Here is a 26868-nt window from a genome sequence, read left to right on the forward strand (position 1 = left end):
CATGTCTGGATTTGGAGTGAGGCAGGGAGCAGGACTGCTGACCATAGCTGAAGAGAGCAGTGTAATGGATTAAAAGGGACTGAGAGGAAGGAGATAAGGAATATTTAATAGATTTGCCATTACCCCAAACAGACTGCTGGGTGGCAACATCCCTGTGCAGAGTACACTCCAGAGGGCAACATGAAGAAGGAGAGAGCATGAAATGAAAGCAGTTTAAGCTGTAAGGCTGTCGAGCACACACTGTATTCAAGAGTCAGGAGAAGGGAGGAAGCTACAGACCAACAGACAAGGCATTCTTCAGTGCTTGCAGAGCAGAGCAGTAAAGTTCTGTTCTTTAAAAACAGGGAAGCTTTACTTACTGCCTTTGCATCCACTGAGATGCTGCATCATACCAGACTGGTTCCTGACCGACCAGTCTACAGCCAGTCTGTCTCCAAACCAGGATATGGGTAGACTTGAGCAGGGAAAAATGAGTTGCAGAGACCAAGATTTCAATAAGCTGCAGATGTCACCCTCGGAGCCCAGCACAAAGCCTGCTCCTGCCTGTGTGCTGTGTTAGTGGGCAGATGGTCACCCCAACACATCTCTAAGCCTCCTGCCTGTGCTAAGGAAAGGTCAGCTGAGTTTCCACATACATTTTACATAAGTGTCACGTCAAGAGGACCTAGATTTAGCAACAGATTCACTAGAATGGAGCAAATCATAATAAAAGTGTCCTTTGTACACAGTTGCTACATGAGAAGCCCATTAAGATGTGGTTAGTCTTTCATAATGGAATTGAGGAACATGCAATGCTGAGTTATTCCATTTCTGGAACCTGAATTAAGCATCTTTAGTTAAAAAAAAAAAAAAACAAAGAAAGCAGTGTGGCTAAATACATATACATGACAAATGGCATCTCACTTTTAACAGAATGAGACCATACAAAAAAAAATTACCTTTCCACACACCACAGACCATAGCAAACAGCAGTGAAACTATTTTCAAAGATTAATTTAAAGGAAATTAATGAGAAGCAACCATTGAAGTTAAACCTCACTCCTTTCAATGGCCTGTGGCTCTACCATGCATCTCCTTCCAATTAGAAGCTCTCACTTGGGGGAAAAAAACATAAAGCAAGAGAACACCAGTTTTCTCTTGGTAAGAAAAAGCTTTCCATACCTTCCCCAAATTTGGATGTGTTGATGTCAGAATCATCTCTGGTTCCATTTTGGGACTCCAGGTATGTAGCAGGGACCCATCCCTGCTCCTCTGCTGTGCTCACAAACCACCAACCTACAAAAAGAAGCAAAAGAAGTTTCTCAGTCAACACTTAGAGAAACAAGAATAGTAAAATGCTACAGAGAAGATGACAGAGTCAGCAGCTTTGGTGCATGTTTGAGGTATTCTGCAGCTTCCTAGAACAAGAAAGGATTTACTGCTATCATACCATTTCTATCAGATCCTCTCCCAGAGGTAGTGTGCAGCCTTGCTAGAAAAAGGGTGCAATGAAGTAAATATCAATTTATTTTAAGAAATTCAAAGTCCATCCATGACAACTTTGACTGAAATTCTCTAAGTCAGTTGCTCCAAGCTGGTCTTGCTGTAAGCACATCTACAGTATCAAAACACTTTGTATATATGTAAATATGTACACGTGCACATATGTGAAACAGCACAAACACTGCCCAAGTCCTAATACGAAGTATTACAAAAGGCAAGTGAGGGAAATAGCAAAGACATCCATAGAAGAGCACAGACTTCAGAACAGGATATAAAAGTGCTTCTAGAGCACTTGTAACCACAGCTGGTGTTTAACAAACATGACCTGAATTCAATACCCTGGGAAGCTGGAAAGTACTGCACAGAACAGAAATAAAGCAGAAAAGCCAACTGAAATCTGACTTCAGGCCATAAGCACCAGTTATTTGTCTTCCCACCTGAATATCCAAGTTTCAAGCAGTATCTACAAAAATGTTAAGTATGCAGCAATATATATGGATATAACCTTTAGGTCATATCTATGAATGGATTAATAAAATTATATGCATGCCAGTTTCAGATTAAATGCATTCCATCTGTAACTATCCTTGCCTCTTTTCTTGCTTGATTACATGGATTTATTGAATCCTCCAATGATTTTGACATAGACTCACTCACCCAAGAACTTGCTGCTCTCAGATAAAAGCACAACTAGATTCTCCTCCATTCAGAAAAGGTCTGGGTTAAGACAGGAAAATAAAAAGTCTAACAGGTAAGCAAACCACTTCTGTTGTAGTCTGTGATACCCCAGTTTCCCCAGAAAACACAAGCTGCTTTGTCAGGACCATACAAACTTGTCCATTACCACCCTTCCAGCTTCCACAAAGGGAGATGGGAAAACAGCTATTTCTGCACATGCACCTCAGAACAACTTTGATGCCTGTCATAAACACAGCAAATTTCACACAAGCCTGTCTGTGAAGAGCAAAGGTGCCAGCCTGGGCTGTAAAGAGACGGGCACCAACACTAGTGAGCTGTGAGGTGGCCACACATCCCTCCCACAGCTGGGATCCCACAGCCCATCCCAGCGAGGGGGAAAGGAAGGGCTCTGCTGCCATGCCACATGCAGCTGTCTGTAAGACAAAAACCACCCTGCTGAAATAATGCTCCAGTGTTCGTGCTACAAGTCAGCCAAGCTCATTCCAAGCCCTGTCACAGGAGGTTTTACCAGAGAACAGTAGCTACAAACCCTTGCTTTCCTCCCTGGGCATGGGGCTGGGAGACAATGCACCCCAAGCAGCAACCCCTCACATGCCCCTGGGCAGCTCCTAGGCAGCTCTATTTATTTACTCTCCAAATTCAGACACAGATTTCCATCTTCTGGCCCAGCAGAGGTTTGGAAACTTTGCTTCACAAGGCTCATGGTTGGAAAGTTTAAATTTAGTTATTCTCCCTCAGCAGGAGGTGGATTCTCCTGCCACGAAGCCCACAGCAGTGAACACGCAGGATCTGCCAGACTGTTTCAAAACCACGTCTTCATGGTTGCTCCTTATTTCACCAGTAACAGATCAACACGGGGAGCAAACACAGTTTAACATTCACTTATAATTAGGCACAAAATGTGAGAAGCTGGCTTCCAGCTGATATTAATTAGACCGGAATAGTTTACCTAAACTCTTCCTCAGAAAGAAATTAAACACAAGTGCAAAAAGAACTTGCCTACTCTTAAAAATGTACATTTGGGCCAAATTCAAACCATGGTAAAACCATCTTTGGAGGGCTGGATGGCACCATCTTCTCACCAGCCCCGTGCTAGCCCATTTCACAATACAGCTCCTCTGGTTTGGCTCACTAGCCTCAGAGCCAAGTTTAGATCTTTTGCTTGGGGCCACAGTGTAGCTGAGCCTCCATCTATCTAAACATGACTCAGGCTAAAGCTCCTAATCACCACAGAACTCATAAAGCTACAATTTCTTCCTAAAGATTTCCTTTATAAACTCTGCACAAGGGTAAAGTATAAAGGAGAAACCTCTGCAGCTACTGAGAAATCACAGCATTTGTCCAAGCTCAGGGAAAATCAGCCCCCCGTTCTGAAATTCTCTTCCCCAATTTCAAGCTCGCTTCTCAGAAGGACAGAAGAAAGGCTTTAATATAGCCCATTGAAATAGCATGTCAACAGAAAAATGTGTGTTTTGCTTAAACAGACTCAATAACTGAGAAGACTGAGAAGCTTCCAGCAACCCCCTGGCAGCAGAGAAGTCACAAATGGGTGCTCACATGCAAGATGTGCAAAGTCTCAGAGTGGCCAAGAAACCACTGTTGAGGCAGCACATCCCTTATGATAATGGAGATTATAATTACAAAAAGATTATGGCACATCCAAGCCATAACCCTACAGAAAGGAAATTACAGCACAGTGCAAAAATTGACTCCTAGCAGAAAATGGCTGCAGGGCAGACAAGCTCCTCAACACAGCCTGTGCATGACAGCCACAAACTGCAGAACTCTGCCAGGCAGATCATGAAGTACTTGCTCTGCACCATCCCCTCATCAGAAGCATTAGGGCAGCTTCCATTGGTACCACCATCCCTTCCCCGCTCACCCTCAGGTTCATGGGTATTCATGGTTTGCAGACAGATTAGTTAGAATAGCCTTAGTTTGCACCATTACAGCCCAAACTTTTTGCAAAGAATCCCTTGTCCCGTCTCCTGCCATCTTTACCAACCCAGAGCATCACAGAAAGCTTGCTTTTGAAACACAGAACAAAACACTGCATTTATTTTGAGTTCTCCCTCTATGCTGGAGTTTAGCTTGACTTCACAATTCTTTATTAAAACCATTCTGCAGCAACATCTGCAGGGAATTAGGTAAAGTTATCTCTGTGCACTGCCAAGCCAGACTGAGGTTCACTCTTTCACTCACACCATCTGTAAAAATTAGGCAGTGCTTTACAGCTTGAGTTAACCCTTACAGGTGTCCCTGGCTCTCAGGCACCACAACAACTCTAACACTGATGTGACATGGATGTCTAGACTGAGGCTCCCAAGCTCTCATCTCGATGAGGATTTAAAGGGAGTTTGAGCTTCACAGAGGCACAAAGGGAGCTGTAGCCACTGTGTCCAGACCAAGTTCAACTTGAGCTTTGCTGCATTGCTTCAACTGCCTTAACACTAACCCAAAACCAGAAATTTTTAGGGTAGGAGTGTAATTTTGTCTCCACATATGTTGCTGCTTTGGTTGGCATCTGTCAGCATCCACAGGCTGCAACAGCCAAGATTCACAGAGTCCACCTAGGCTCAGACAACTCCCAGGCATTTCATAAGTTACCAAGAAACAGCCAGTTCCACTTGACAAGCATGGCAAGTTCGTGATTGCAAAATGGATTGGTCACACTGGAGACTGATTAAATGACAAAAATACTTGGACTTTAAAAAATCATGTTCTTGCTCATAATTGCATTCCAAGTCCTCTTCCCGAAAGGCTTTTGGAAAAGGAAAACAATTAAGCAAATGTTAGCCACAATGTGCATCATGGGAAACTAGTGGAGCACAGTTAAAGGAGTATATTTTATGCCAGTTTTGCTCTTGTTTGCATGCATCCTTACCTGTCCATACTTCAATGGATGATACACATCAACAGGAGGACAAGCTGTTCCCATTGAAGCCTGTCTGATTACAAGATGCTACAAAACACTTCAAATACATAAAATTGCAGGATCCTGCTGAACTCTGGTTTCTAATTCTCTCCTCAACCAATAATTTCTCTGTAGACTTTGACTGTCATTTTATGAGCTTAACTAAAGTAAACAGGACTGATAGCACCACTGTAAAAGGGCATGACTATTTCTCCAGCATGAGTAGACTACACATTCTTCTAAACAAATACTTAAGTAACACTCCACCTCTCAAGAGTCTTGAAAAAACCCCACTCAAGCAGCAGTCTGGTACATTTGACACATGGTCTGCGGGCTTCAGAGAGCTTTTCATTTTTAAGTCCTTCTGCCTTGGAACTCTCTTGAGAGGTTTTTTTGATCCAACAACATAAATTGTCCTACAAAGCAGTACTAAGTGCAGTTAGCTCACTTCCAGCCCAGTCACACAGACCTTTTCATGCATATGGCTGATTACTTCCCTTTAGAGATATGATCTACTTCATTAAAAACAGCTAAGACAAGGGTGCTGCTGCACAGTTGAAGGCACTTGCTTTTTCCAGCCCTCCAAAGCTCTTGCCACACAGTACATATATATTTGATACACAAAGGGCAGTCTCAGTAATTGCCTCTGACAGACCTCTGATGAATATGTAGAAGCAGATGTATAAAGGCACCAGAAGTAGCTTTTACAAGAGGGATTTTCTGCAGTAAGCTTATTCTCACACTCGCTCCTGTGCCTGTGTGCTGTTAGACACTATCACTGTCCAGGCTGGCCCTGCTCTCTATAAAAGGCTTTGTCAGTCCCACACACTTGGAAAAGGCACAAGGTTGAAACCACTGGATTCATATGAAGGCCAGTCTCCAATTGCTGAGAGTTTTATTCTTACAATTCACAGAAGAGGCATCTTTCTTTGAAATATGGAGATGCATGCAAGAGGTCCTTCTAGCACAGAGCTGACTGCAGTTGAGGGTGCAGCAGTCTGTGAATAACTCACTGCAAGGCAGACTAAGGCTGTCATCTTAGGATGAATTTTTAAAGCTGGTGAAATATTAAAGGCTGCTTTCACCTCAAAACACATAATGTTTCCCAGCCTGTGTGCACTGCAGTCTTCACTGCAGCCACCACTCAACCATGGAGCAATGTTTGTCTTGTTTTAGAGATGAAAGTGGGGCCCAAAGAAATGCCCCAGGAAGAAAGATATTAGTGGAAGACATCCTGCTCAAACACAATTAAGATCCACAGCACAGCTTCATAGCCTTTTATGTGCCACATATTTATGGGCCATAGATTAGGATTCCAAATCAACCATATATTATGATCCTTCCAGCCAGTTCATGTCCTAGAGCTACATGCTGGGAGCGTGGTTCACATGGGAAACCCTACTTCCAACAGGAAGTGTTGCCACCCCAAATGTCTGTGCCTGATTGCTCTAACATTCAAGAGTGAAGGCTGTTGCCTTGCAACTACTGTGTTTGCATTCTAGGTACTAAATCCTGCTTCAGGAACTCAGGAATAAAATTCAGCACCCCAAGTTACTGCTTAACACCAAGAGGTTTTTTTATTTGCTGCTGAAATACCCTAAGAGCCCACAGTGCTGTGATAGGGCAGAGCTGTTGGCTTTTTTTTTTTTTCATGTAAGAGAAAAGTGAAAAAAGGATCACACCTGTCCCTCCTTTCCTGGTAGCCTGGCATGGGAATTTGGGGATTCTATATGGGCTAAGAAAGAAGGTCTTCTACCACAGTGGTAAAAAAATGAACGAAGAAATACAAACACAGAAACTCTGCCTTTTTATTTTTTAAAGAGCACTTCTTGTTTAAAGAAGACAATTAAGATTGAAAAGGTAATAAGCAAACATTTTGCTCCTGGTACCAATAGCCCCAGCATTTGAAGGATATACCTTAGAAACCACACACCTGTTCAACGTAGTCACACAGCCACAAGGCTATAGTCTGCCCAGTAAGCTACCCTCAGTATTTAAAACTGAGTAATAGTTTTAATATTTAGTGAAGACAGTACACATTGAAGGAGGATGAGAGGCTGCACACTCCTGTGCCTTGTGTTCAACTAAAAATTTACAGGTGTCCCTACAAAGATGTAATAGAAACCTGACCTTAAGAGTGTCACTCTGGAACCCTGACAACCCAATGCACACATGGATTGCCCTGGAAACACTTTTCTTTCCCTCCTTAGGGAGGGTCGGAAAGCTGAGTTATGTTCTCATCAGAGTACAGGCTGCAGCAGCTTTTGCTTAATTTGTTGATTGAAAAAACACTTGAGAGCTTCCTGAGGAGAGGGAGATGAGGAGCAGGCAGGGGGAGGTGGAGACTTCTGGAAGGCTGAAATTTGTTGATATCATTTTTTGGCTATTAACAGGACAGCATTCTGCCTTATGGAGCTAAAAGCTGGAACAAAAGGCCAAGAGCTGAGACCACAGCTTGCTTTCTCCACCAATATCTGATAGTAACTGCAAATGCTTAGGGCTCAGCAGCAGCATAGAAAATGGCAGTCCTTGCACTGCTTCAGGTGTTATTAAGCACAAAGAAAACAGAAGTGAATCCCAGAGTTTGGGTGCTGTAACATACTCTTCTGCAGTGACTGGTTATTAAGGCAACTAGCTGGATTTGCTGCCCTAATCCTTCCAGTCTGTCTTCTTCCTACACTTCTACTGCCAATCTTGTGACATTTGTAGATGGAGAATTCTCAGCTGTGCTGTTAGTAAATCCCATTTCTGCATCTCCTGTGGCTGCAGAGCTGGCTGGCATGGAGAGCCCACTGTGTGTGAATTAACATGCTAGTAAATGGTGCCACACAGGTTCTTCCTGGGCCCACACCAGCTGACTAGGGGTGTACATAAGTGTTTGATAGAGTCCCAAAGTGCATCACAAATTCTGGCTGAAATATCTGGCTTGCTTGAGTTGGTTTCACATCACATTATATGCATAAATACACAAGTATCTATGTGGAAATTCACACCCTGACCTCTGCTCTCAAACACATATCCTTGTCTTCTGTTGGGATTGGAATTGTGTTTCCTAGTACTTTTGGAAAAAACAGAAGTGATCAGAACATGGGAAAAGTTCATGGGAAAAGAGAAAACTGGATAATATACAACTCAACTCTAATACTTTATGAGTTACATCACTAGCAGAGACGATGGATATTCCGAGTATTAGACAACTAGGAAATACCACAGTACTGTATTTATTCAAATCTTATAAGCTAGTAGTCAACAAGCCTTCCAGAGGTGCACATTTGGCAAAATACTTCTGTATTTATCTCTCATTAGAGGGACACACACCTCTTGTGTCTATATGCACAGGGAGTTGTTCAAGTACAGCACACAGTTTATCTTTGTGTTCTGATAAGACAAACTGATAGCTACAGAGTCCAAGTGCTATATCTGCAGCTATTTGCTAGGGCCCAATTGTTACCCAGGGGCTTCCCCTCCCTGTTTAAAAAATGGCCTCAGATTTGTGTATTGACACAGCTGGAACGAAACAATCTGCCAAACACGTTTTCTAGAATTGGCACGTACAGCCACAAAGCCATCACATAATCCAGTACAAATTACACATTGTGTTCTTAAAGCAAGGGAGTCAACACACTACCTACATTAACAGATATGGAAAAGTCTTTGACACTGCCTGTAAATCCCAGATCAAGTCTCACCACATTCCACGTCACCAGCTTCTCTAAAACTGTGAAGTACTCCGGTCTCCCCAAGACAGGGGAAGATGAAAGCATCATTTGCTAAGCCTGCTCATGTCCACCTCCAAAATGCACACAGCCAACATGCCCAGGGGGTTGGCCAGCATCCCCAGACCCCCCCACTTTAGGGGATCCACAGAGCAATCAAGTCAGCCAGTTCTACAGGTGAGTCAGCACCCAAGAAGCTGGAAAAAAAAATGTTTTCCAAGGCTCAAACATCCTAATGCCTTCTAAAAATAAATTTTAAGTAATCTTTCCCTTCCTGCTTTACTTTCATGAACACCTAATGGTGAAACTGTGCAATGTCAGCTGCATTCCACATAGTCCAACAATCTGTGTATGTCCAACCTGCAGCACCAACTCAGTCATTACAGAAAACACCTGGTTACTGATCACAGATCTTCCTTTTTTTTTCATCTGATCCATACCACATACCACATTTCCTGTCAGACCTCAAGTTCTGGTCATACTATACATCTATTTTCACCTTCTCCTGAATTCTTTTCTCTTAGGAAGTGGCAGATTTACACTGATCCTTCAAAGACAAAGTCTTTGTGATTTCAGTAACCACAAGGCAGGGAGTGATTGTAGAGATCACACAGATTGAATAGCCAGTACAGAAAGTCCTGCATTAAGTCTCTAGGGGGAACAAGTGGTACTGGAGGGTCTCTTTCTTCTTTTCCTAAAGTTTTGTTTATTTCAGCCAGTTCCAGAAGCTGAGCAGTGAGGATACTGTCTGCTGCTAACATCTTCCAGCACAACCTTCCTGATCATGGGAAGTTCCTTCCTTCCTCCATGTTCAATTACAGCCCAGAACCATTAATTTTCTCCTCCAAAAGGACTTCTGTCCTGTATTTCCTTTCGTACTTCTGTTGTTACAAAGATGCCGCTCAAGTAGGAAAGTTAAGCAAAAAATCCACTTCCACCCTCCTTAAAGCCTGTCCCCCCATCTCCTTTCCAGCAGCCCATCACTTAAAGTTTGAAATCTATAGACTTGAGGTTTTAATGAACCTGCCAAATTGATGTTGTTGTCACCATGTTTACACAAGTCAGTAATTCACAAAGGCTCCCAACCAAGTGGGTTTGGCTGGGGTGCAGAGAGAGAAAGACTAGCAGAGAGGGCAAAATATATAGAAATTTGGTGGGCAAACCCAACCCACGGCAGAAAAATAATCCACCACCTGCAGAAAGGCTACGCCAGCGTAGTCAGTGCCTGCAGCACATTTTCCAGAGCCATGAACAAGAGATTCCAGTAAAGGCATGCAAACAGATGGCTTTCCACCCCACGGGGCACTGGAAGCCAAGGGAGACTCTATTAGTCATGACCAGTTGTGGGGTTGTATTTTCTGTGGTCAGCCAACGGGGTGCAACCATCAAGCTCACAAGTAATTTCCTTTACATTCACGGGACTTAATCTTAAAGAAAACACATTTTGTGTCCAAGCTTTCTTTAGGAAAACATGAATAAACTTTCAAACGGGCCTCATAGTAATCCTGTCCAAAGATTACGAATTGCTTCCTAGTGGTTTAAAAAGTTACAGACCCCTAACCCCAGCTGATAGGAAATGGCCTTCACAGGCAGCAAAGAATGGCCAATATTTACTTCCCATGCAGATTGACAAAAGTTGCTCTTGTTTAAATTTCTTATTCTGAAGTCTGTAGAGAGTGTGCTGCCATTTGCTTACTGGGAATTCCTCATAATCACACAGAATCAAAATAAAGAGTCTGAGAACTAGGAACAAAACCTAGCAGAGTATAAAACAGCACTGCAGGTGCTACAGTCAAAATCATACAGGAATTCCATATTTAATTTAAGAACACATTGGCTGCCTCTGAGGCACACTTCAGTTATGTCAGGACAGAACAAAGCAATGAACAAGAGCTTGAAGCAATGAACAAAGGCTACAGAATATCCAGCAGAAATCTGAGGACAAAGCAATTAAGCAGTGATATTAGTTCAGTCTGAAGCACAGCTGAGTCACCAGATTAAAAATGTTGGCTTTTACAAATAGCTTTTGTGGGATCCTTCTGAACCACAACACTCCTGCTAAAGGAGCAGGGACACCTCGGTTTGCTGCAGCACCGCTGTGCAGCACTCAGATAACCATCTCACAAATGACCATTTCCATGTCCTGGCTGTTCCCTGAAGCTCTGCTGTCCAAATACAGCTTCTGTCCAGCTCTATTTATTAGCTAGATCTGGCGAGATGGTAGCCCAGATGCTGTGTTATCCCAAACACTGATGTAAGCCTCATCCAACGCTCTGCTCTCTCTCTCTGACACCGCTTCATTGCCTTTCTCCTGAGCTCCATTCAAGCTGTTTCTGCAGTGACCCCGGGAGCTGAGGCTCAAAGAGCTGCCTGCACACGGCTGCAGGAAATGACAGCTTGGGAAATGAGCACCAGAGTGATGAATAGCTGGCTACAAGAGCAGCCAGGGCGTTAGTGCGCTGCCAATTCATAACCTACATTGTACTCAGCAGGGACATACATGGGCAGGAGTACCACTGGCACGCCCCAGAAGAGATTACAAACCCAATGCACTGTTTTCTGAAGGGTTTTTCCAGGCTTCTCTAAAATTTAGAAACTTAGACTTGTTACTATATTTTGTTCAGTGCAAAGCTGAACTGGTCTTATTTGGAGCAGATTATGGAAAACTGGAAAAAAATAAAAATAGGAGAAAAGGATTTGCCTTTTATCTTCATTCATCATGAAGTCCTAGACAATGAGTAGAGCCTGTGCGGCTGAAACACAAGGAGGTATTGATCTTTGAGGAAGGGGTAACTGAGATCATCCATGCAGACTTTAAAAAAACAAGCAGGAATAACTGGGGTATCTGTGTCGGTCAGCTCCAACAAAAAGGTGCATCAGTGGCATAAGAAAAGAAGGTAAATATAGGAAAGTTACTGAAGCAAAAAGCTCAGGTAAGACAGCTTTCCCCCAGCTCAAAACCACTCCTATATTACAGAAAATACTCTCCATACAGCCAAGTAACTAAGCATTAATTTCTACTCATTCTGGCTTAGCCTCTAGATACAAAGGATACGCAGTTTGCTGAAGCACCTTTGCAAGAGTTTCTTTCACCACATGGCAGTAAGCACGTGATTTCCCTGCAGCTTCCTTGGTTGCCTCACCTTGGATCTTGACTTTAAAGACTGATGTTTTGGCTTTGGTTGCTCCTTACAGACTGGAAAGGCAGGCTAGACTCAGAGCAGAGAATCACTGTCCCAAGAAACCAGAAACACCTCACAGAGTTAGTCTTGCACTACAACATCAACAGCAATGTTTCTATTAACACTCTTCTGATGGAAAAAGGCCACGCTGTGGCAGCTTCAGATTGCTGGTCTGCCTCCAGGAAGATACAGTTAAGTGCACAATAAGTCAAAGTCCCAGTACATAAATATTTTCATTTTCTGACTCTCCTTTCTGTCTCCTGAAGCTTAAACAAAGCCAGAGCAGGCACTAAGCACAGATTTGCTGGCAACAATCAGGGAAGTTGATCTTTTGATGCTAAATAAAGGTTAGCAAGGCAAATTAATGATGTGAGATACAGAAGAGCTGTCAATCTCCATACATTTCACGGAGCTGAGAAAAGACAAATAGATCATTGTGAGGCTTATTCCTTTCCATTAGGAATAAATCAACCATGAAACAAGGGCAAGAGTAATGCTGTCCTTGGGCAAAAAGCTGAGATTTGCAGACCCTCCATTCCAAACACACATGCATTACACAACACAGCACCATTTAAACTAAATAAGCAGCACAGTAAGGGATTACCTAAACCTGCTAGACAGATGATACAGAGGCACAGTGTTTATCTTTTCAACAGGGAGTCACTTAAGCTTACCCTATGAGTGAATGCTAGATTAAACCCTTCCCTCTCCCCAGCACAAGGCTACCAAAAGAGGAAATGCTGGACTGCCTGTAACTACACCTGGCCAGAGTCTGCTGCAAGTGCAAAACTTTGATGTATCTCCTGCTATTCCCCAATCACTCTGAAAACCTTCAACAGAAATCCTTCAATGCAGGCATTTTGCAATCTTGCACTTTTCAGGATCTCACTCTTGGCAGATTGATTGCTTTTTTTAGGGGTCGTTTTGAGGATTTTTTAAAAAAATTCTTTCCCCTTCTCTCAAAGCACATTGATTTCCCCGTCTTGCTTTAGGAAAGGTCAGTGATGGAGCACAGAGGCTGCACATTCACTGCAAACAGAGAAAGAGGACGGACCTGCAACTGGGGAGCTGGCCCAGCTTTGGGGAGCTCTCCATAAGAGAGCTGAGAACCAGACCAATTCTTTACGTGGGAGGAGTTTTTCCCTCCCCAGTTTCCAAGTCTTAGTTACTTCCCTTCCCCTCCTCCACCCCCCAGATCTGAACAGCGTTTCCTTTGTCTGTTCCCCATGTAGACTTCCATTCTCTGGAGACGGGGCCTAAATGTCTAGCACAACAGGACCCTGATCTCAGCTGGCCCTTAGGCACTGCCATAAAAAACAAACAGATCACAGAAGCAGGGCTCTTGCATTGTAAAACAGCCTGGATACTAAATAAGTCTTTGGATAGGTCTGTTAGCTGACATACTAATTACACTGTTAGAATGCTATGCTTTCACAAAAGCTTGCATGGTCTGAGAGTTTATTCCAAAACATCCCCTTTAGTGATTATGAGTGCATTTGGAAAGGGAGCTGGAGTTCACTGCAGTGCTAACAAAGTACATGCAACACTGTACCTCCAGCAAGACCAAGGAGGTTTCTAGCACACTTTAGGATGACTAATGAATTGAAGTTTCCTTGGCATGCTTCCCTCCCCGCACATGTGGGCAAGGATTACAGAGTAGAAAGAACCCAACCTGGGGAGAAGAAAAGCGCATACTCTTGTAGCCCTTAAATCCCTACTGGGGAAGAGGTTTTCCCATTGCATTTCAGGGATGTCTACCCCCCTCCCTTGTTTGCATGGGCTGTTTGACACAGCCCATGCTGTTGTTGAAATTCTCAGAGTGCAGCTCAGCAATACACCGTGCCATGCAGCCTGCAGAAGGCCAAGGTCACACATTTCATGGAAGGACAACCACCACTTCCACTTATGCACAGATTCTCAACACAATACATTAATTTCTTGGTCAATATTCTGGCTAGCAACTGACACCACCTGAAGATTCAACATCCTCCTGATGTTCCTCCCTCCCAGGTTAAGCTACAGCTCTCCTGTGCTCACAAGCCCTTTTCATGGAGATCATGCTTTCTCTGGCTGAGCCATTTGTCATTAATTGCTAATCAATTCAGTGAGTTAGTGAGTGGAATTGCCCAGTACCAACACATGCAGCCTTCCAACTGCCCTGCTAATAATCAGGTTAATCCAGATGCCAAACAATAACAGGAACTGTTTTAACAAAATTTGGAAGCCAAGCTTTACACGGTCCTAACATTAAAATTTAATTCTCTGTTATACAAGTGGTTAGATTTGTTGGCCACCTACCAGCATATACCTCCTCAATGTTAAGATATGCATCTACTTGCTAGTCCACACATAGGCTGAAGGAAAATGAAAACTCCAAGGAGATTCAACGTCTGGTCTTCAGAATACTTCTGGCCTTTAGCTTCTGAGAAGCATCATTAGGGCAGACCAGTGATTTTCCTATATTTATTAAAAAAAAAATTAAAACGCAGAAGTGTGAGCAAAGTGTGACACCAGATCATTGTTTCTGTGCCTGTAGCATTTAAAATGAGGTCTATCAAAGCAAATGAGATGCCTGTCTGTCTTTAGCCAGAGGTCTCAGGAGCATGGCATTTCATTCAGATGTTGCAAAGGACTTTCAAGAGAGATGAGGTATTGATTAAAAAGAAAAGCGGCTGATGCACCCCCTGCTCACTCAGGCAAGCTGTTAAGTTTGAAGAAAAGGAACAAAATGAACTTTGGTTTGACTCCTCTGTGCCTGAAATTACTCTGCGACGACGATTCCCTGCTGCCAACACACACTCCAGCTCTGAGAGCAGAACGGTGGTGGCCAAGCCAAACACACGCGTGGCTGGAGAGACTCACAGCAGATTAGACAGCTCTTCTTTGTACCAATACATGAAATACATCTGGGGCACCCTGGCCATGTTAAGGGCACATTCCTTGGCTGAGCTGATGCTCTTTGAGCACCGCTGCAGGCACCAGTGACGCTCATCTCTGGAGCACTGATACAGCACTTCCAGCAGCTCCCCAGCATGGCAGATGGAGATCCCTGGGAATGAGACTTGTGAAACAGCCCTGAACCGTTGATATTCTCACTCAGATTATCCGAATCCCAGTGTAGAAAACATGCCAAAATCATCCTTACTCTGAATCACAACGAAATGCTCAGTAGGAGGCTGGACTTACAGAAAGCCAGCTGCAAGCAAACACAGTCCTTGGTCATCAGTGTCACAGCATCCTGAGGAGTCTACTTGGATCAACAGATAAAACTTTATGTGCAAGTCCAGTTCCCACCTCAAAGTGCAATACTTCAGTCATGTTGTGCATCTGGAATCAAGCTGTTGCCACTCCAGACACAGTAACTCTCCAGAGGGTCTGTTCTCCAGAGACACAGGGCTGCAAATAGCCCATTTCTCAAGGGGGTTTTTTGGTGGTTTTCAATTTCTTTTAAAATGTGTTGTTGGGTTTTTTTTTAAGGGAACAGAAATATTATAAATTGTTGTTATAGTGATGGTGTCATCCAATGAGAAAATAAAAAGATATACAATATGGAGTTCCCTTATTATCCATTTCCTGAAATAGCAGAACTTTTTTAGTCTCTTTATACTGGCCCATGAAGAAGATAGGAAAATTAACACTGAGTCAGAGTTTAATGGCCAAACCCAAATGAAATGTAACAGGCCTTTAGCTTTTTCATGGATTTAGCAGTAAAACTTTCAACTGTATACCACAAATGTTCAGTTTAACATTAGTAAATACAAGTTACATCACTGCTCATGTAAATCAAAAGTAATTTGAAGGGCACCAGAAGATTTAAGAAGAAAACAGACATCTCTGCCAGCAGGGAGTTCTTGTCCATGCAGCACAGCCTGACTCCAGCACCTTGCAGTCCTCCCTGCGCTGCTCTTGCCAGAATGTTCACACTTTGCAGTGGTTTCAAATTTCCAAATCAGAACCTTTGCTGGATTTTCAATTTTTAGACCTCCCCATGCCAGCAGGAGGAAAGGGGGGGGGGAAAAAGATTCTGAAGAATTTTAGTTTTTCCAGACTGCATACCAGGTTTAATTCGTTATTCTCTGTTACTATTGTCTATAAGCTCACTTGACAATTTTCAACTCTTCAGATTTACAGCTATTCCTAGCAAAGTATTTCATCCACAAATAAACGCAGCCATCCTTTTTCTGAAGGCAAGAGGAAAATATATAGAAAGCACACAGATGTTTGGCAGGTACATCAAAGCTAGGCTAGTCAGTACAAAAATCCTCCCCAAAAGCCTTGACGGTCTCAGTGCTTTAACAATACAATCAAATTTTAAATATGAACGGAGGGGGATTCCAAATGGGTACATACCATCTACAATAATAAATTAATTGGAAGTGCACAGAAACTTGGACTACAGAGTGCTGTATACTAAATTAGATGTGCCACTTCATTCTGTGACACCAGGCACACTGAATCTGAATAAATCTTTGTTTTTCACATTAATATGAAATTAGATGAGGCTGGCCAGTGATACCAATTCCTGGCCAGTAGGTATCAACTTACTGTCTTTGGCAAAGTCCTGCTCCTGTGTTCTCTGCACAGCTGGAGAAGATGGTACTTGGCTCCCTGAACCCTGCTGTCCCAAGAACAGTCACTTTAGACACTCCTGGATCTTTGGCGAGCAGAGAGCACTTCACCCTCCAACAACATTTCATAACTTCAGCACGTAATACCTTTTCCAAGGGAGGACAGATGTGCAGGAGTAGTTTCAGTCTTCCAAGAAGTTTTCCATCAGGATCTTAATTTTTCTTTGGCTGTGCAGTCCAAGAGCATAACCACAGCCCCTGCAAGGCTGAAGACAGGAGGCTGCTGCTCGAGCAGTACCTGCTGCCAGCACACCATCCAGCTGCCCATCTGCTCCTCAGGTTTGGAGCTGCAGCTGTGAGGAGGCCTGCTAGCACACAGCTACTCCAGATTTTTAGAGAATTTTGAAAAAGGCATTGTGCAAGAATAGCTTGAGCCCAGCTTGTCCTACAAAGGAAATTTCAGCCAGAGGCCATTATGCCGAACATTCGGGTTTTTGAAGGGATAGAGAAGCATCCCACGGAATGGGTGGGGGAGAAAGACTATTTTCTTTTCAGAATACCACACATGCCAGCTACAGCAAAGGAACCAGCAATGATACCTATCTACATTCATAGGTTTGGTTTTGGGTTGTTTTGCTGTTTTGGGGTTTTTTTGGTTGTTTATTTATTTTTTAAATTTTTTTTTAATTTTGCAGTCTTTGAAGAGGAGAAGGATAAAGATACACCTTCTGAGCTCAAAGAAATTTCACTCTTGGCATGCCAAAGCCAGCAGTAGAAATGCCTGGATCTTCCATGGTGGCTCAGATATGTGCCACAGTAAAAGAAGCCACTTCACAGTGAGCTGTCCTTGAGGGAACACACTCCAGATCTTTCAGCTTCAGGGAGAAGGGGCTACTTCCCTTCACTACAGAGAGCTCCAACCTCTGTGTGTATGTACTGCCCCTACCCAAACAGCCAGCAGGCTGTTCAGTCAGCCTTGGGGCCTGAGGCCACAAACAAATTGTCATATTCCACAGAAAGGCATCAAATCCATGATGATGTTCAAAATGGATCACTATGGGTTAAAATAGTAGAAACTCCGCAAAAAAGCAGAAGGGAAAAGAAGCTGATGGGGAGGAAAATGGCTGCACCCCTAAAACACCAGTGAAAAGTCACTGGTTTCAGTAGGGGTTTGGAGGCTGAAAGCTGAAGGACAGCCACAAGTAAAGCTGCATCCACCTTTGGAAATCTTATTTGGTTTTGCAAATTACTATTAAGACACATCAGTTTTTGCTTACTTTTGTTTTTTTTTGGCCAGGAAACCCTGATGCTGCCACCACATGATTAAGAAGTCACTCAAATTCAGCAGAAACTCAACACTCCAGTGTCTTTGGCTGTAGTCACTCTACAAAGAGCAGTTGGGATCTTGTGACATCTGACAGTTTTCCTCTCCTCCAAGACTGACATTAACCAAAAGTCTCCTGTTCAAAACAAAATGCCAGACAGAACACAACCCACATTCCTATTTTGGGAAAGTCTGGATTGGAAACGTAATTTCTCATCTTGAACCCATGTGTAGCTGTTTGAGTGTAGTTCAGGAGCCATATGACATTTACAGTTTATTCCTTTGAATGCTATAGAAAGCTAATAAAAGAGTGAGAATCATCAGCAGAATGTACTACAAAATGCAACACAGAGTAAACTGGAGCAAACACTGATCATTTCATACCACTGCTGCCCACCAAGGACCTTCTGCAGCACAGAAGAGATACAGTTTTGGGAAACATGACAAGTTGAGAGTGAAGAATGCAGTTTTTTGTAGGGAGGGTGGGTATTCTGCTCCCAACCTCATCCCAAGCCTGCTCCTCATTTTCATAAGGAACTGTACTTGGATTTTCCAGAGTGGCTGCCACCTATTCAGAAACCAGTCTTGAGCAGAAACAGCAAGGCTACACTGCTGCCAGCTCTTCAGCCCCTGCTTGGTCACGCTGTAAAGTCCTTGGCCTCTGAAATCCCTTCTACCAGCCTTCAAATGGTAATTTCTGAACACTTTTGGGCAAAACTCCACTAGCAAAATACTATTACTTTGAAACAGAAGAGGAGAAACAGAGACAAACATCCAAACAGAAATTGAAAGCACCTGCTGAAAAGACTCCACTAGTATCTTCACAGTCCTTGACTAGTCAACACCTTACATTTTTATTTTTAAAACCTACTTCTGCCACAGTTCTTGGACCCTTTAAACCAACATCATCAAATTCCACTACAGATTTAGACTTCACAACGTGACTTCACTTCTCCAAGCACAGAGCAAGAGTCTTGTGAGAAGGCTTTGCTTCTGCCAGCATCCACTTCCAAGTTTTCCAGCTCTGGACAGCAGAGAATCAAAACAGAACAGGAGAGCTGCCTAACAGCGGTCAGCCTCCCACGCGCTCCGGAGCCTCCTGGCTACTGATGAATTTTGTGAGCTCTCAAACAGAGCTGGGCCCACCTGCCTGCCTGCTGGTTCTGAACTGCACAGCCTGGGTCACCACGGGCCATGCCCATGCAATATTCTGTTCTGTGCATGGGACAGGAGGCACAGCTCAATCATTTCAGGGAAGGTTATGAAGCTGTACGAACACCCAACTAAACAAAAACCTGATACGATCCATCCTGAGAGATGGAGAGGTGCACACAAATATCATGCCCAGATGGGAACCCAGTTATAAAAGTTAAAATGATCAGGGACCACTTATTGACTTGAGCAAAGCTGACATCCAGACCAATTCACTGGCAAAACTGTACAAAGTCCAGTCAGTCGGTTAATCACTGTCTCAGTGCTGGCATTCTTGAATGGAAAGCAGCAAAAGAGCAGAGAAAGGTGGATGGAAAACATGACCAGCAATGCAACTCATTTTCCTCCTCCATACTAGAAGTTAACACAGACAGCACAGAGCACAAGAAGGAAAAATTAAGGAACAGAGAAGAGGGCACGACAGAAGGACACATCTGAGTAGCAGACATCAAGAAAGAAGTTGATTTTAACTATCCTTTGCGTTTCAGGCCACACAGCACCTCCCACAGCTAATGCACCTGGACTGTTTTCAAGGATGCTGGCCACACACTGCTCACATAAACTTCATGGGATTAACACTACAGCCTGTGGGATGAATCATTCATATATCTTTCTTTTTTTATCCCACATTAAAATCTCAAAAGGAAGAAAACAGTGGCTTGCTCATAACAGATTTTCTCTCTCTACTCTCCAAAAACATGCAAAGGACTTTTTACCAATTGGATATGCTAGGGCTACAGATACATTCCAAAGGAATATGTAGCACCAAAATAAAAGCTCCTGAGTTACTTTACATCGTTAGCTGTACTGTCCTTTGCTGTTCTATAGCTATTTGTTGTATTACAAATAGAAGCTATCTATCTCAAGTGTGAGGTGGCCATTGGTGAGCATTCAGGGGAACTTGCCTTATTGGGTCACTTTCTCCCAGAAAGGAGGACTATTCAGCTTCAGAAATCAAAGAGAAGTTGTTCTGACCTCAGTTACAGCTTCAGTTGAACAGTTGTGACTAAAGTTGTGAAATTTGCTTTCTGAAGTGATGGTCTTTTTACCAATCTAGGTCAGGCTTCACTACAGCAACTGAGGCTCCTTCCTGCCAACTCAAAAGAAAAACACGAAGTACCAATGGATGATTTGACTCCAGAGCTCTACTTTGTGAGTGCAATTCTAGTCCATCCACCAAGACCTGATGATGGCACAGCTTTACAGATACAGAAAAATGCCTCAGCATCACATTGTCAATGCTAAATTAAAACTTCAGTCCCGAAGAAACACAGTTCTTTGATTTCCTTAAACTGAGGAACATGCTGTGTTACATTTCCTTAGATTAGAATGTGCTCTTGACAGAAGAAATTAAAGAAGGATTGAGCTTTCACAAAAAAGCATTAATCACATTAGGTTCTTGACAGGAAGTATAGGAGATCAGTGAAAAGGAACTAGAGACACAGCAGAATAAATGATATCCAAGAAGGAAGTCACTAATCTCCACCTGCACTCAGTTATCCTCCTTTCAGATCTTCCCCGCCCCGTGCTCATTTAAGCTTCCACCAAAGTTACCTGGGGCCACTCAAGTGGTCCATTCAGGAGTCTGCTCAAATAAGAGGCAAAGAAGAAATAGAGGAAGGATTATAAGATTTGAGAATATGGAGAAGAATTAGTAGGTTTGGCAAGTTTTAGCTGCAGCAGATGGTAATCCTGATGTACCAAGGACCTGGCACTGTTTGTTTGCAGAAGCCAGAGTAGCCCATCTGGCAGCCTGCAGCCATTGCTAAGGCACAGGTGAGTTTGGCCCAGTCACTATTTCAATTCCTGCCACTTCAGTACCTCCAAGACACACTTGCCAAGGGTAAGTGCATGCCCAAGCACTCAGCCTCTGCCACATCTACACATAATTGGTGGAAAAAAGGCCCTTGTGCAACTCAAGTGCACCATGCAAGGAGGTGGCTACACTGGCATTTGTCACAGCATTAAAAAAGATGGCTACATCTCATCTGTAATGGAAGTTTCTCTGAAACCACCAGCGTTTTCCCCCAAATGTCTCTACACAACAATTCCCGGTATCCAGAGCCAAATTTAAACCAGTGTCAGCAGGGATCTTGCAAGACATCCCCAGAACCACGGAGATCCCAAGATCCCACATGCACATTCTGCAGACAGTGTCCTTATTGTGGGATGTTGGTTTCTGTTTGGGATTGTTAGCCGGGGAGTCTCTGGGGTGGCATGGGGAAAGCAACACCCTTTCATGTGGCTGACTCTCAAACCTGGATTCTTCTGTGAAAGAGATACTTAAATTCCCAGTTCCCAGTGAAGTGGAAAGGTTCACACGCCAGCCCCAGAAGCTCAGTTTTTATTTTAAAGCCAACAGGCTAACAGTCCAGGAAGTGTATAGTCAGCTCTAAAAATACAAAGACATCTGGAATGACCAAGTGTGTAATTTAACTTGTAGCTGGTACAGGAATCAGCTTTGCTTGCTGTGTTCAGGAGGAGCAAAGAGGCATTTGCTACAGGACTCAGTTATCCCATTTACCTCGCAATGAAAATAGCATCCTATTTCTGGTCATTCTACTTTTATTCAAGGACATCTTGGTCACAGACTACTTGAAGCAAGGGAATAACTTGCAAGCTCACTCTGAGCACACAGCCATCCCATAATTTTAATTCTTCATATTCTGCAGAGCATTTCCTTCTCAGTAACAGTATGGAATTTTAGTCAGAATTAAGAACAAAACATTAAAGAAATTGTCCCTCAGACTCCTGATCCTGTTTTCAGGCAAACAAGCAAGCTTCACCTTCCCTCCCATGAGTCAGCATGCGCAGTCTTGTCCTTGCAGACACCCAGAAATGCAGACTCTTCAGAGTGGTTTCCAGGACACTGAATAAACTGGCCTTGAGTTTAATCCTAGGGTTTCAATGGTCAGTGATGGATCTTGCCAAGTTCACATTACCCATCCTAAATCTCCAGCAATACTCAGTTAAGAAAAATGGGTTGAGTCTCTCCAAGCAACTCTGCTCTTCCTCGTGCATGGAGGCCTCCAGTAACATCCAAAAGCTATGAAAGTCCACGTGGGAGAATGAAGTGTCATCTCTGAACCTACCAATGTTTAAGCCAATGATTCAAGTTTAATGTTAGATGCTGCTCTTCCAACCTTAGGGTCATCACTGCATGGAGATTTACCCTGCAACGCCCTACCCATGTTTGAGTAGGAATTATCTTTACGACTTTCATAACCTCAGTTTCAGCCTGCTGGAATTTGTCATTCCAACTCCAGTCCAGGTTTGGTCCCTAAGAAGGACCATCCTTTAAGAAGGATACATTTCACCTGCACATATGGTCACGGTTTGAGAGCCAGCACAGCGTCTCGAGGCCTGGACATGGAATCATGAAGGTGTCACCTTACCCTCATCAGCACAGATGTGTGCCTGACAGCATTGGTCTGGCTAGTCAGGCTGCTGCTAATCACGAGAAAGCAACTTTCTCTAAGTACCAAACCAGTCTGTGATTCTTAAACAAACATATGGCAGGTGTGTTAAAAAAGGAGCAAAGTGGAGCTCAGTCTGCAGCCTGACTGCACCCAGCACTGCCCTTCCTCTCCAGGGGCTGGGAGACAGGATTGCATTACAGTCAATCCCACCAGCATGCTGACCAGAAAGGGTGTGCATGTGATGGGAGAAAGTTCTGCAACTCACTGAATCACAACAGCTTTTCAAAGCAACATGTTAGGGCATCCCAGCCCACATTCACATTGCAGGGAAAAACAGGAGATACAGACCCAAGTGAGGTCTGGGAAATACTTGCTGTTATCACCAAGATGAAGTTTGACTACATGGCCAATACAACTGCAGTCCAACTTCATTTGAAATAAAGTGATGTCCCACTGCATGTGCAACTTTCAGATGAAGTCACACGGTAACACGACACAAAAAAACTGAACTTGACAGTAAATGCAGTAACAAGAAGCCAGCCAGTAAAACAGAGCTCCAAGAGAGCCCATCTCATCTGCTGCCTCTACTAGAACTGCTCTGGTTAATCCAGCCACAAGCCAACATCTTTCTACCAAAAAAATAATTAAATTCTCCACCAACAATGCCAGAAAGTCTGATGTCTCAGCCCAAGGGAGTGGATGGGAAGAGCCAACACGCAGCCTTTTGTCAAGCCACCCCCTAAACCTCATTGTATTATGGCAGTCCTAAGCAAGGCAATTACTCCTATAGGTTTTTCTAAATCTGAAGATGGACAAGAAACTGGTTTGTGGCAAAACTGAACTCTTTTTAACATGAAAACCAAAAGCATGGAGTTACGTTGCTGGTCGTAACTGAAGTGCATCTGCTAATGATTAAAGCTTCCATTTTGCTGCCAAAGTATTATTGGAACTGCTTATTTGCTGTGCAGCTTGGGAGAAAAAAAATTCTCTTCCATCCTTTATTAATCTTGTCCTCATCTGACACAACAAAAATGCACCATCAGTCTTTTTCTTACTTGGAAAAACAGGCCTGAAAGTCACTCCAAGAGCCAAAGTCTTTGTGCATAATTACTGTCTTGATTAACTAGAACAAAGGGCAGAAAACATCAGTCATTATGCATTAAATTCAGTATTTTGGGGGCTTATTTAAAGACATTTCCTCAACCTGGTTTCTTAAAAGAAACTTTGATATAGCAAAAATCCATGAAATAATTCAAAATAAATGATTTTTTAGTGTTTTTTTGTTTGGTTGTTTTTTTAAAAGCAGTCACATCCAAAGGAATGTAGCTCACAGGGTAACTATGGGACTCATTGGAAGGCCTCAGCAATAATACTTGTATCTTCTTGGCCCCAGGTAGTTTCTTGCAGCAGCGCTGAGCTGGTGACCTATTTGGCTGATACAGGAAACTCAATCATTAGAAAGTTTATGCATTCTAATATAAAAAGCAGATTTGCCTTGGAAAGATTTTCTTGAGGCAGGTTTCAGGGTCCTGAAACTGGCAGTGACTACATAAACAGAGTAGGTAATGGGTAAAGGCTCCAACAGGGGATGCTATGGAAAACTTTTCCTTTTCAGCCTGCCATCCTGGGCTCCAAACAGGGTATGCAGGAGAAATGGGGAGTTTAACTATCTGCCTGAGCATGAAGTCTCAGCAGAAGAGGGTTAAATGAGAAGGGAAAGAGGAAGAAACTGGCAGGCAGCTGGAAATTTCAGAATTGAAGTTTTCAGAGGCCTGGCAGATATCCTACTGTTCAGGAGTAGCTGGATGTACAGCAAACTTTAAGGCAGCAAAGCCTCCACCCTTACCAACGTGCCCTTTTTGTCCAAAGCTGAGAGCCTTTATGCACAGCTAAGTCTTCAGGTCTGTGGTTTCAGTGGTCACATCCCACCCTGGCCCCAGCAGACAGACTAACAGGGCAGTCTCAGAAATCCTGGAACACATTTCATGCCCACAGCTAGCAAATATGAAGCCCAGACAGGCTTGCTCCCTCTCCTGCTCCTAGAGGAGGTCTGAGGGGTCTCAGCTCCTTGGATATGGAGAAATCAAAACAGATGCAGATGAGAAACATTCTTTGCAAGGGCTGACATCGATATCTTTTTCTCCCCTTTGAAATATACTTCTTGTGGTCTGAAGACAAGAAAAATCTCCTCACATGCTGACCTGACAACCAGGACCTCTTTCAGTCCTGCCTGTGTGAAGGCTTGGCCCCAGCAAGTGGGCTTGCTCTGCTGGCACTTGTGAGGAGGGAGGGGGTTCCTCTCTTCGGCCTCCAATTCCCATTTCTTGAGAAATTAGAGAAATGTAGATGTCTTCTAACCTACAATTAGATTGGAGATCTGACCACAATTAAACGAGTAGTATATTGTTCTACTCAAGCCAGGTAGACAGAAGTTGAAAAGGGAACCTGTTTACTTCAGTGGAATCCTTAGAAGACAGCATGGAAAAAAAACCAGCCCTAGAGATAAATATTTAATATTCCTAGTCACAGCAATCACCCTTCTCCTGAGCTATGAGAAATTTAGAGGTGTGGGAAAGCTGTCCCACAGAGGCATGATATCAGCTAAAGAAAAGACAAATGAATGCAAAAGTCAAAGTGGCTGGACTTTAGATGTCTCCACAAAATGGAAAAACTCCCTCATAATTGAACTAGCCCTGTCAGAAAACCAGTTGCTCAAGATTAAGACAAACAATGGGAGTAAGACTAGAAAAATGAATATAAACCACACATTACAGCCCAAAACATTTGAAAAAAATCTATTCTAGAGGGACAGTTTCAAATTGGAAGCTGTTTTATGTCTTAATCTGGAGAGATGTTTCTTTAAAACACTTCAAAAAGTGAACACTGCGTAAAAGGGATCTGATAGGTAGTGTTAAAAAGGAGAATGCTTTAGAGAAACATGACCCCATGACATCTTTTGTGTCCCCATGACTTGTTAATCAATCTTTTCCCTCCATAGGGGAATGAAATGAGGCAGTGTTGCTTGGAAAATAGTAATTAATTTCTTATTACTCTGAAACCTTCAACTACAAACCCAAGAGAACACCAGTACTAGTTAACTTTGCAAGGCTTTGTAAACACACCGAAGGTCACTTTAGTCTGACATTGAGCTGCTCCCAAATCAAGTGGGAACCTTGATAAACCAAGCCACAGTCAACAACTCCATCCCAACAGGCGAAACACCCCAGCAGCAGAGCTCCAGAAGAGCCAGAAGGTCTCCCAGGAAAGCTTCAGCAGAAGGAGGCACTGCAAAGGGCAGAGTTTTAACAGACAGACATATTTCAAAAGTTCTTAATGAGCTTGTCATCAAAGAGGCAGAGCAAATACCAACTGCAATTTGAAACTGGGCAAAGGAAAACCAAGCAAGGATGTCTTTGAAATGCAGAAGAGCTTCCCAGAAAAGATGGAAATGTCACAATACAATTAAAGGGACACTCTCCCCTTGTCACAGGGTTGGAACAAATAGCACCAGCAGAAAAGTAGGAGTCCACCTTAATCCCTTGGCACAGTCACAAAACAATAGGCATTTCAGAGGTGGCAGTGGAGAACAACCTCATTTTCCACAGTGACAGAGGACCACTACAAAACAAACAGAGTAGTAACAACCCTGCTTTGGTTCCAACACAGAACTGCCTGCCAAGCTCTTAAACAGAAACAAACGTCAATTGCCATCAAAGTTACTAAGTGGGGCAGAGGAAGCCATTTAGACATCACAAGATAGCAACATAAATATCACAAAACATTCATAATTCAAGAATTTTGTTTTATGCAGCAACAGCCCAAGCTGGTGTGGTGATGCTCAAGCAATAGGCAGGCCTAGGAACTTCAGTCCCAACCCCTTCTTATTCAAACCTATGTACAGGGCAGCCTTGAACTGCAGTTCAGAGGTAACTACTTCAGAAATGTTGTGGCATGATTCCTTTCTGGGCACAGTAAATTCAAATTTAATTGTGGAAAATCAAACGAGGGTTTCAGCCATACCAACATGTTTTGACTTCTGAAAGTAAAACAGCCAGAAAAAGAAAGCAGATACCATCCTCCTTATTAAAGCACAGAGTTAAAAATTCAACCAGACTAGGAAAAAGGCAAGAAAAAAGGTGTTCAGAAAATGGCTTACAAAACATTCACCAGAGAGCTCAGGGTAGGCTGTCAAGGGCTGCTTACAGCTTACTCCATCTGCTAAAGTCATTAGACAGTGTCACCCCACCCTTGGGCTCCCAAGGGCAAGAGCAGAGGAGGGAGGGCTCCTCCTCATCTCCTGCTGACCCAGCTGTTTCTGGTGTGAGTGTAAATTCTCTCCATCCATTCAACAT

The 26868-nt window shown here is 43.2% G+C and overlaps 1 protein-coding gene across 9 annotated transcripts in view; it reads right to left on the reverse strand.

The window, feature by feature from the left end:
- The window catches only part of SH3PXD2A (SH3 and PX domains 2A), a 245802-nt gene that overhangs the window by 36865 nt on the left and 182069 nt on the right, over positions 1-26868 (reverse strand). For all 9 annotated transcript variants that reach the window (XM_059851916.1, XM_059851910.1, XM_059851909.1 and 6 more), the window contains one exon: positions 1162-1275. In XM_059851916.1, coding sequence (XP_059707899.1) covers positions 1162-1275 — 114 coding nt within the window. The remainder of the gene's footprint in view (positions 1-1161; positions 1276-26868) is intronic.

This window comes from Haemorhous mexicanus, chromosome 7 (assembly GCF_027477595.1).
Source record: "Haemorhous mexicanus isolate bHaeMex1 chromosome 7, bHaeMex1.pri, whole genome shotgun sequence".
Classification (NCBI taxonomy): domain Eukaryota; kingdom Metazoa; phylum Chordata; class Aves; order Passeriformes; family Fringillidae; genus Haemorhous; species Haemorhous mexicanus.